Here is a 12,185-nt window from a genome sequence, read left to right as displayed (position 1 = left end):
TTGGAGGGGTTGAACTTGATGGACTTTGTCTTTTTTCAACCCAATTTAACTATGTAACTATGTATGCTTCCTTCATTATGAGATTTGATTTACATTGTGAGAACTTGTAATTTGTTGTAATTGTAGTAGTTAATTGTAGCAAGAATAAACTGTTATGTCCATAAGTTACCAGAGTCCTTTATACAGTATGTTATCACAAGTATAGACATATATGCTGGTCCAGAGTTAAGTGAAAGCCTGACAGGTTATAGTCACAAACCTGGTATTAAGGGGGGCTTTATATAGTGGTTCATAGTAGGGGAAAGCCTGACAGTTTATAGTCGGAGACCCGGTATTTAGGGGGGCTTTTTACACTGACTATTTATTAGTGATTTCAGGGCATCAGGTAACTGCACACTCCCTCCACCCTCAGGAATGCAAGGGGCGTGGTCTAACAGGACACAGATTGAGTTTTTATGACCTCCTGTGAGTAGGAACTGGACCAAGAATATAATCACCATAACTCCTTATAGAAACATAGGAGAGAGATGATATTATATTCATTGGTTATTAATTCTCTCATGGATTCCATAAATTCTTAACATCAATACTGTGTGACCTGCCCCTGCCCAGATATTCACATCTGATATATAGAGTACCAAACCTAGTCATGTTTGGACTCATCTGAAACCCATCACCCGTTTTTTATACTGTTGGTACAACAGGTATGGGTTCTGTGAGGATAAATATGTTTTAGGACGTGTTATGTGTGACCTTCATTTCACCTGTGAGGGAGCCTTACTGTGAACTTTAAGCTCTCCCTCCTTGGGCTTTCCCCCCTCCACATGGAATGGCTCTTATCAGCCAGGGCTTGGAGAAGGGTATTACAGCTCTGTCCCCTCTGACCATAGTGAAAAGATGCCTGTTATGTGTCTGATTTAGGTGAATAAATGTTTGTTCATAACACATTGGCCTGTTTTATTAACTTTATCAGGCCTGAATCATGACATGATTATTATCACAGATCCAGCACCCCCCCCCCCAAATTGTGTGGGATGCCCTAAAAGTCTATGCTAGAGGGGTATACACACAACAGATTAAAAAATTCAACCTTAAAACTAAGGGGGAACTGGAACTTCAAGCCACCAAAGCTGAGAAGATTTTTTTGTAAAAGCCCTCCCCACAAAATAGGGAAACCTGGCTCAAAAACCAGAATGTCCTCAAGACAATCCTAACCAAACAAGTACAAAAGTCAGGGCTGTACTTTCCCCCTTAATATACCGGCCATAAAGGACAGCAACTGTTATACCCTTACTAACCCAAGTGCAATTAATCAGATGTTTAGATAATACAATGCACAACTTTACTCCTGACTTATGACTCTCTCCAGGGAACAAATATCAAAGTATCTTGACACTATCCCTCTCCCAAGACTAGAACATAATGACATGCCCTTACTGGATGATCCCATCTCTGAAATAGAGGTACAAGATGCCATTGCTGACTTAGCCTTAGGCAAAACCCCAGGGGTGGATGGAATCCCAACAGACTTCTATCTTAGGCATGGGAAAAGTCTAGTTCCACCACTTACCCTACTATTTAATAAAGTGCGGAAAGAAGATTCCTTACCCCAATCCATGAGCGAAACACTTATCACCCTTATTCTTAGACCTTGGAAAGACCTACTTAATTGTGCCTCATATAGACCAATATCACTAATTAATACAGACACAAAAATCCTGGCCAAAGTTGTTGCCCGACGGCTAAACCAGGTCATAATAAAACTGAGAAAATGAAAAAGGCGGCACTCCGGATAAAAGGATGGTGGTTTATTGCAACAGATCACATCAGCTGATGCATTTTGGGAGCAACTCCCTTAATCATAGGCTAAACAAACTATGGACATAAATATTCATAGCCTATACATTAACATGACAATTCATCATGAAAATTCAGGGTCACAAGTCATACTATCCAAGATGGCGGGAAGCGCAGTAATCCAAGATGGCGGTGCGCTAGGTCGCAGCGGCCACACCAGGTCCCCCCAAAATCTTGGTGCTCCTAAATGAGGACATGTTGAGGACATGTACATGTAAAGTACCTGAAAAAAAAAAAAAAAGATATCGCCAGATGACAGATGAGGGCTGTAGATCCCTAGTGCACACCGCTGCTACAGAAGTGAAGTAAACAGCGACGCCATTCCAACATTCCAGCGTGGGAGAACTGCTGCTGCTTCCGGCGTGGGAGAACTGCTGCTGCTGGATCCTAGTGTGCGCAGCTGCTGGAAAGTGAAGAAAACAGCGATGTCAGAACTGCTGCTGCTGTGAGTTCTCTCGCTCTGCTCCTGGATCCTACAGAGCGGCGTGTGTGTGTAAACTGCTGCTCCCTGTCTGTCCAGCTCCGGAGTATGATATTAAAAAACTAACTGTTCCCTGCACCTGTCACCTTACATGTATCCTCAAATGTTCTTTCTTTATGTAAATGCACCAAGTGGGGGGGGGGGCTGAGTGAAAGTAATTTCAATACGCTCAACAACTGTTTATATGGTCTGTATTGACAAATAAAGCAATCTTATCTTATCATTGCAGCATTAGACAATGAAAAAGCATTCGACTTGGAATGGAGTTACCTCTGGTCCACAATGGAATCCATGGGTATCGGCCTGACTTTAGAAAATGGGTCTCGGCACTATACCACAATCCAACAGCCCGTGTAAGAATTAAAAAAACTATTATTAGATACGCAAGCCTACCGGGCCCCATAACAATGTGCAACAACCTTCAAGTATTTGGGAGTTCATATTCATAGGGACCTGAACAAATTCTCTGAACTAAATCTCTACCCACTAACCTCCCTGGTAGAAACCAAAACTATAGCCTGGAGCTACCTCCCACTAAAACTAATGGGCACAATAAACCTTTTAAAAATGATAATACTCCCCAAATTTACATACCTGTTCCAACAAGTTTGCCCTGCAAATATTTTGGCAAATTAAAATCTATGTTTCTATGCTATACTGGGCCTCATTACCCCCCCCCACCCGGAAATCTCTTGTAACCCTACAACACCCCACAGACAAAGGAGGACTCGTAGCTCCTAATATGTTTTGCTACAATCTAGCCACAAGGCTTGTAATAGCATGCTGGTGGGCGGCCCCATCATCCCAAAATGCTGCCACCATGATAGAAGCACAGCTCTTATGAGGCCTTTTAAAAATCTATTATACTGAGGAACTAAAGGGAAAAAGAGCCTATCACCACTAACAAAAGCAACAATACAAAGCTGGAAAGCAAATTTTATGTAGAACAGCATCCACTGTTCTGCATGTAAGAAAGTAAGGATGGCACAACTGAATGGCTGCAGGTGTGCACTTTTAAGGAATATATAGTTTGTGGGGGTATTTTACAGGTAAGGCAGTGTTTAGACTAAAGAACTGCAAGGTGTGCACCTACAGCCCCAAACTTTCCAGCTGAAATTTCTCTTGTGTATTGACCCTGTTTTGGGGTGTTTGGGAGCCGCACCCATACATTCGAGTTATTGTTTTACTCAGGAGAACTTGTTTCTCCTTTCTCATAATTGCGTTCATTGGAATATTTTTATTGGAGTATTTTTGTCAAATTAACTTCTGACTTTATAACTGTGATGGAATTTCAGAAAAAAAATCCCCAAAGATATTGTTGTGTTTTAGGGTGATTTGTATGACAGCAGCTACATTTAGAGCAAAAACAACACCACAGCTAAAACCCTAGAGGTATGCAGTTTATAAAACTACCTAACTTATATGGGTATTCCAATTCTATCGTTCGTTATGCCACTTTATCCTATGTCTTAGCCCTTATCTGTTGTGTTCCAATGTAAAATTGTACAATTCACTTTTTTTACATATTTCACTCCAAATTTTTGTTTATCTCCAGAAAAAGTACAACATTTTGTTTCAGTATTCAAGCCCAATACATTACAGAAAAAACTATATATAATGTGTCTCATTTCACATATTTTTTTTTGTCAAAAATCTCAAGTAAACTTAATGAGTGCAAAATGTCTAAAAACTGCTTGGCAGTAGATATTCGCATTTAGCACCAATCGGGTAGAGGAGAAAGGGTTAAAGAACATAAAAATGCTATTCGCAACTTTCATGTTGACACACACACATCAACGCTAATGCGAAATGCTAATGCGAAAAACAATGTCTGCCAATTGAGATGGAGAGTGTTAGAGGTTGCACCTAAAACTACTTGGGGGTGATCATAATAACCTGCTGTTGCAAAGAGAAGCACAGTGGATTAGAGAGTACTTACCCTAAGGGGATGAATGAACAACTAAATCTGACATGCTTTCTTTACTTGGTATATTTACTAACTTTATACTCTCTTTCAGGAGATTTTGACCGCCAGCAAGCCTTAGGTTAGGTATCTCCTGCCATATCAAGTAATGGTGACTTGCTGGCTTATATTTTCTAATAAAGTGGAAACAGTATCAATGTTGGAATAGGATTGTAACAACATTGTATCCAAAACAAGATTTCAATAAGCTAGTGCCTGGACAGGCCTAAAGGAGAAGGCTTCGTACACTTGGGGGTGCCAAATGTTAGGCATCCCCAAGTTATTGTATTGACTTACTTGAAACCCCGGACCGGTGCTCCTATCAGCAGAAAACTGCACCAGCCCGTGGTTATACCAGTGAGCACCACGGAGCGATCCTCTTCTGGCGTCTTCTTTCTTCAAATTTCCCGGGCAAACGCATGCGCAGTTGAACAAAATAGCTGACCTTTTAGTTGAAGTTCAGCTTTTTGTTCTACTGCGCATGCACAGACGCGTGAAGGAAAGAGGAAGACAGAAGAGGATTGCTCTGTGGTGCTGATTGGTATAACCCTGGGCCAGTGCAGTTTTCTGCTAATAGGAGCACCTGCCCGGGGTTTCAGGTTCAATACAATCACTTGGTGGTTCCTAACATTTGGCACCCCCAAGTGTACAAAGCCTTTCCTTCTCCTTTAATTGCAGTTTCCTTTTATGCACAGGCTAGGCATTAGCCATTAGGAAGCAGTGCCCAGGTGCTAAGTTTTGAGAGGGATCATGGACTCTATAACGGACTTTTTGGACACAAACTGGGTACTGTTGTTCTCCTACAAATGGATGAAACCCCTCTGAATGGACTTTTTTAATTAACTTTTTTTTACCAATGATGTTTATGGTATTGGTTATGATGTACCTTTTTCATTTGAATTACTAAGGACTAGTTCACTACCTTTCACTTTAAAGGGGTTGTTCACCATTGAGACAACTTTTAGTATGAGAGTGATATTCTGAGACAATTTGCGATTATTATTATTTGTTATTTAGCTATTCAGCAGCTCTCTGGTTTGCAATGTCAGCAATCTGGTTGCTAAGGTCCAAATTAGCTTAGCAACCATGCATTTGTTTGAACACGAAACTGGAATATGAATAGTAGAGGGCCTGAATGTAAAGATGAATATTAAAAAGTAGCAATAACAATACATGTGTAGCCTTACAGAGCATTTGCTTTTTAGAAGGGGTCAGCTTTGAAAGCTGCAAAGAGTCAAAATATAAATAATAAAGACCAATTCAAAAGTTGCTTGGAATTGGCCATTCTGTAACATACTAAAAGTTACCATGATGGTAAAGCGCCCCTTTATGGCTTATGCACAATGCGCTGTGATATTAGAAAGGTCTTTAATGCTTAAAGGGGAACTATCACAAAATTAAAAATTGGTAAAAAGAATCATTGCACCTAGTTATTGAAATGTCTAAATTAAATGCATTAAAAAATGTACAGTTTTTAAAATATTGTATCATTGTGATACCATTTCTAGCTTCTTCTCTCCTACCTGCCTCTGAGGTCAGGGTTGGATTAATTTGCATAACAGCTCTGCCTCTCTCTCATTGGTTGTCAGTGCAGTCAATCATAAGCCATGTAAAGCCAGCATCTGTATCTCTGTGGATTCAACACTGATACAAAACTCTTACTCTCCCATGACCCAGCACCTCCCCCAGCCATCCAGCATTGGTAGTTTTTTAGCGTTGAAAGCTCCGTTCTTTGTCCATTTTACACAAAACTGCTCTCCTTTTTCACCCCCCCTCCTTTCCAGAAAATCATGTGGAACACTGCTAGATAGAACTCCTGCACTACTCGCACCCATTGTGCCTCCCCGCCCACCCATCGGTAGTTGAACTTTGAAAGCTCCGCTCTCTGTGTGCATTACATAAAACTCTCCTTTTTTAGCTCCCCCCAGAAAGACCTTACACATATATCCCCCCAGAAAGGCCTTACACATATTACTGTGATCACTAAGATGCATGGGTATTGAATGTGCTGCTCCAGTTTGATTTCTTGCTTATTTAACAATCGTGCGTCACATAGAAAAAGGTATTTTCTGGGGGGGGAGCTATATATGGTTTTTCAGGGGTCATCATCATTTTGTAACTTTTACCCCACATAAAACTGGCAATGTTTATAAATCAGGGTAAATCTAAGCACATAAGCATGCACAAGGTAGAGTTTGGGGTCTTGCTAAATTTATTTATATATATATATATATATATATATATATATATATATATATATATATATATATATATATATATATATATATATATATATATATATATATATATATATATATATATATATATATATATATATATACACACACACACACACACACACATACACTTTAATAAACCCATATACATTGGGTATCAAACTGTTCAGTGAACCCCAGGCTTTCATATTTAGGGTGTTTTATTGTGGTACCTACTAGTAGGTGGGGATAAGATGCTGCAAGGTGGAAGCTTTGAGGTGATTTTCGGAAATGTCACGAAAATTGGCAAATTTAGGAAAGGTTTGTGGCCTGGTGCTTTAGAGTAGAAAGACATGCAAACCCAATTTGGATTCAGGGGAATGTGTACTTTCCAAAAGTGTCATGTCCCCAGCATAAGCTGTCATAAGCTGCTGCTATATTTCATTTCTGGATGCTTGCTGTAATTACGCAAGGTCATTACATGTATTTATTCTGCAGCGCCATATGGCATATGGAAGAATTGCATCTGAACTTATCTGGCTACCGTAGTTTTACCAAATGAACTTAAATCTGTATTAGGCCACCTCTACAACTGCCAGCACCTCAGAGACACTGCTGCATACACATTTTGTGCCAACCAATGTGCTTGACGCTGCAGTTATATGTTCAGGTTACATGTTTGTATATTGTACCATTCATTGCAAACATACTTATTGTATTTTCTGTTATTTGTTTCACTTTCACCTCTTTATCTATTCCACTTGCCTATCCAGTAAAATCTACAGACTCTGAGCTCAGTCTCTTTATTGGATTGTGGGGAGTTTTAGCTGAATGTTGAATAGGGATGCACCAAAGATTCAACCGAATACTGAACCGAATCTGAATCCTAATTTGCATATGCAAATTAGGGGCAGGAAAGGAAAAAGTGGAAAAAAATTGGTTTGCTTCCTTGTTTTGTGAAATCCTGCCCTCCCCACAATTTGCATATGCAAATTATTATTCGGTTCGGCCAGGCACAAGGATTTGGCCGAATACGAATCCTGCTCAAAAAGGCCGAATCTTGGCCGAATCACGAACCAAATCCTGGATTCGGTGCATCCCTAATGTTGAACTACACACTGCCCCATGGTAATACGTAGGGAGGATAGAACAGTGAAACAGCGGCTGCCACAAATGTGGATCAAACTATAACTCACTGCAAGCAGTGACACAGCAGCTACCAAGCAGGTAGTTCAAACTATAACTCACTGCAAGCAGTGAAACAGCAGCTGCCACAAAGGTGGACAAAACTATAACTCACTAAATGCGCAGTAAAACAGCATTGCCAAATGAGTGGATCAAACTGTAGCCTCACTGTAAGCGCAGATAACCTCCTAGTACAGTGATTCAGATATAACCACTGTTATCAAGTTATTGCAGCACAGAGAAGCTAAAACATCTAAAGCAGGCAAAGGCTTATCCAGTGTTGCATAATGTCACAGAAAAAGACATCATAATAACCAGATGCCAAGTTTCGGGCTCCTCTCAACGCTTATCTGTTACTAATGCTGCCGTCATTGCCCGTGCAAAAGCAAAGGCCCATGACGCCTTTGCAGAGAGGGAAATGGAGGCTAAAATAGAGCGGGAAAGCCTAGAAGCAGAAACAAAAGTAAAGAGAGAATGCTCAGAAGCAGAGAGAGAAAGCCTAGAAGCAGAAACAAAAGTAAAAGAGAGCATGCTTAGAAGCAGAGAGAGCACACTAAGAAGCAGAGAGAGAATGTCTAGAAGCAGAAATGAAAATAGAGAGTGAGCGACTTAAAGATGATTCAAGGATGAAGAGCACATGCCTAAAAGCATTTCTAGAAAGGCTTACCATATAGAAGGAAGCTGCAGCAATCAGAAAAGAGATGGGCAGCACTCCAGGGATGAGTAAAACTTGCCTTTATTTACACACAGCAGGGCAGCATAGCAACGTTTCAAGCCTCGCACGGCTCTTTGTCAAGCTAGCATATCATTATACAAATTCTCCTTTTATACACTATTGTCATAGCACCCTCTAGTGGGGCTGCATCAAAGTAACAAAAATACAAAACATTGTTTCACTTATCTGACAATATGTCAATTAGTAGTCCCATTTCAGAGAAAGTAGCAAAGTGTATCCTCAGATAGACTGTAAAAAAGGAGAACATTAAAACCATATTAAAATATTATAAATTATCTAAAAACAGGAGATAGATCATATTCCAGATTAAGCCCATTCGGTGCTAGGGTGTCCAGTTTCCTAATCCACCATGCCTCTTTATACAACAGTTTTTTAATCCTATTGCCTCCTCTTCTCAACTTCGGGACAGTATCCAAAACCTGCAATTTTAATTGTGAAACCGTATGGCCTACTTCCGTAAAATGTTTGGCGACCGGCTGGTCCATCCGTTTTACATTTTATGGCTGATTTATGTTCTCTAATCCTATCTCTGGCCATACGTGAGGTTTGACCCACATAAACTAAGCCACAAGGGCACTTTATGGCATAGACCACAAATGTGGTAGTGCATGAATGGTGGCCAGAGATAGGAATAGGCATGCCACTTCTCGAGTGATGAATAACCTCTCCTTTTTGTATGTTGTTACAGCAATTGCACGAGCAACAGGCAAATGTGCCCCTCTTTACTGGACGCAGCACTGTCTGTCTATTCTCTTTCCCTGAACCCATGTCCGCCTTCACTAACATGGAGCCTATAGTGCGGGCCTTTTTGTATGACATGACAGGTGGATTCTGAAAAGCAGGGATTTCTCCCAAATTGGTTTTTAGGATACCCCAATGTTTTCTAATAATTTTACCAATATTATCACTCAGTGTATTATAAACCGAAATGAAAGGTATTCTGGCTTGATTTTCTTTCTCTCTTTTCTTTAAAAGCTGTTCCCTGTCAACCTTCTCCACCTCCCCTCTTTGTCCATCCACCACAGTCCTAGGGTAATGTCTAGAAAGAAATTTCTCAGACATTTCATCCATTCTTACTTTTGACAGTTTCTCATCCGAGACTATCCGTTTCACTCGTGTAAACTGTGATTTGGGTAGTGATCTTTTGATCTGTGGTGGATGGAAAGAGGAGAAATGGAGGAGAGTATTTTTATCCGTTTCTTTAGTAAATAAATCTGTATGTAATTTACTATCTCCCACATATACTCTGGTGTCAAGGAAAGCAATCTCCTGTGGATCTATATGTACAGTAAACTTGATATGTGAGCATGCTGAGTTAATTTCCCTATGAAATTGTTCTAAGGACAAACGTGGCCCCTCCCATATTATGAATACATCATCTATGTAGCGTAGCCATTTTATACAGTGTTTTTTAAACAACTGATTGTCATAGATGAACTTTTCTTCAAATTTACCCATAAATATATTCGCATATGAAGGAGCCACATTTGATCCCATGGCCGTCCCTTTCAGTTGCAAAAAGAATTCATCTCTAAATATAAAGTAGTTCCATCTTAATACCATTTCCAGACAGCTTAGGGTAAATCTTTTTTGAGCCCCATCCAGGGTTTCATCTTGTTCCAAACAGAGGCGGACCGCCTCTACACCCCCATCATGTGGGATGGAGGTGTAGAGGCTTTCCACATCCATTGTAACCAACCAAACGTCTTTCTTAGGTAAAACAATAGATGCCACTTTGTTTAGGAAGTCACCTGTATCTTGAATATAAGAGCACTGAGAGGTAACATATGGTCTGATGATAGTGTCTACAAATCTCGCTAGTGGGGTAAAAACCGAATCAATCCCAGCCACTATTGGCCTCCCAGGAGGTTCTTTCAAATTTTTGTGGATTTTCGGCAGTACATAAAACACAGGGGTCATCGGATTCTCCTGTGTCAAATATGCCGCCAACCCCTCATCAATCACCTGTAAATCTCTAGCATTTTGTAACAGTGACCCAATTTTCCTTTGCACATCCCTCAATGGATCCCCACTCAGCTTAATATATGTAGTATCATCAGATAATAACCGTTTAATTTCTCCAATATAATACTCCGTGGACATGATAACCACTGCACCCCCCTTGTCTGTTGCCTTAAAGACTAAATCCTTACGATTTGCCAGTTTGTTTAACGCATTAGATTCGTCTTTTGTTAAATTAGGGGTCACAGTGTGTATCTCACCACGCCTATACGCACTTTCTAGTGTCTTTATTTCAGTGGTTACCATGTGCACATAAGTTTCAATTGGAGCATTTTTGTTATCTGGCATAAAGTTACTCAGTTTAGATAAACCCAATGATTTGGCACAAAATGTGCCCATGGCCAATTTCTCCTCATATACAACATTACTAGCAAATTGTGCTTTTAATCTTAAATTCCTAAAGAATCGAAATAATGCCAAGTCCAGTTCAAAAAAGTCCGGGCCAGCAACCAATGCATAGGAAAAACCTTTACTGAGTACCTTAAGTTCCTCTTCATCCAGCGTGACCTCAGTTGTATTCACCACCGTCGTGGACGATGTTTCTTCCGCAGCTTGCTGTCTTTTGTGCTGTGCCCGCTTGCCTCCTCGCCGCTTGTGTCGCTTGTAGTGAGCGATGTCTGGGAGCTGGATAAAAAAGCCGCCATTGGGGCATTCGCCGAAGATCTCTTAGGCCTTCCGTTCTCATCCCCCAGACGGTCTCCTCCGCCATCTTTATTAAAAATGCGGCCGCGACTCCAGCCCATACGTTGCCTCTGTTCCTGCGGGTTCCGCCATCGGTACACCAATCCGGCGCTGTAATCCTCCGCATCACGTCGGAATTTGTCCCGCTTCCGCACCTCCAGTGCCCCACGGAACTTGTTGAGCGAGGAAGGAAGCTGCAGCAACCATAGCAGAAGCAGAACTTTAGAGACAATCATATAGCCTAATAGTGAGAGACACAGCAGGGTGCCCAATCTAGAGATTGAACCCCAAGACCCACTTGGAGTACGTCCACCAGCACTCCAAGTAGGACACAGATTCTCTTTCAGCACAACAACCAGGTCAACATGCTACTGGTGAGCCCAACCAAGTATGCCATCCAGGACAGTCCATCAGCAGCAAGTCACAAGTGCACCAAAGAAACTACGCTAGTGATGTTGCTTACATCAAAGTGTGTCGCTTACAACACCCTTACCAGCCAAGTACCCTAGCCTAAGGGTAACCCCACACCAGCTCCATCTACGATGTTAAAGCAGTATGTCACAAGTCATCCTAAAGGAGAACCTCCAGACAGGTATGATTGCACAACACCTTCTCAATATTACACTCATCCACCTGCTTACCCTGGGACTAACCAGGTCACAATGGACTTTGTCACGTTCTTTGCACAGCGCAAGCTAATCACAAAAGGACTTGACCCAGAAGGCTTCAGAGCCTGATGTTCCTCCTTTCAAAACACTTTCAAAGACTTAGACCTTTCACACAGAAAGGAAATAGGCCTCCTTATCTAAACTAAACCGAGAGTATACCCCTGAAATGTTTATTTAGAGTGGTAATTCCTAAAACTCATACTTTATGTGTAAAACTACTGCTTCAATTTTAGTACAATTTGTCTTATTATACCCAGCGCCATTGATTTAACATTATCCTGGGATAATCCTGACAACTGTAGATACTCTGGAATAGCCCGAAACGTTGCTTTGCTAGTGGCACAAATAAACATTTGATTCACCTATCGGAGTGCTG

General features: G+C 41.0%; 1 protein-coding gene across 2 annotated transcripts; it reads right to left on the bottom strand.

Moving 5' to 3' along the window:
• Positions 1-901: 901 nt before the first annotated feature.
• LOC121395445 lies at positions 902-10,808 on the bottom strand. Of its 2 annotated transcripts, none has more exons than XM_041568998.1 (2): positions 8,370-10,808; positions 902-2,260 (listed from the first exon to the last, which is right to left on the bottom strand). In XM_041568998.1, exon 1 carries the CDS (start codon positions 10,797-10,799, stop codon positions 8,817-8,819), a length of 1,983 nt encoding a protein of 660 aa, XP_041424932.1. In that variant the 5' UTR covers positions 10,800-10,808; the 3' UTR covers positions 902-2,260; positions 8,370-8,816. The 2 variants fall into 2 exon arrangements, with proteins under 2 accessions (XP_041424932.1, XP_041424933.1); XM_041568999.1 differs by having other exon boundaries at positions 902-2,257.
• Positions 10,809-12,185: the final 1,377 nt, after the last annotated feature.

Source organism: Xenopus laevis, chromosome 7L (assembly GCF_017654675.1).
Source record: "Xenopus laevis strain J_2021 chromosome 7L, Xenopus_laevis_v10.1, whole genome shotgun sequence".
Lineage (NCBI taxonomy): Eukaryota > Metazoa > Chordata > Amphibia > Anura > Pipidae > Xenopus > Xenopus laevis.
Note: the sequence above shows the minus strand (reverse complement) of the source record. Positions and strands in the feature narration are given on the sequence as shown.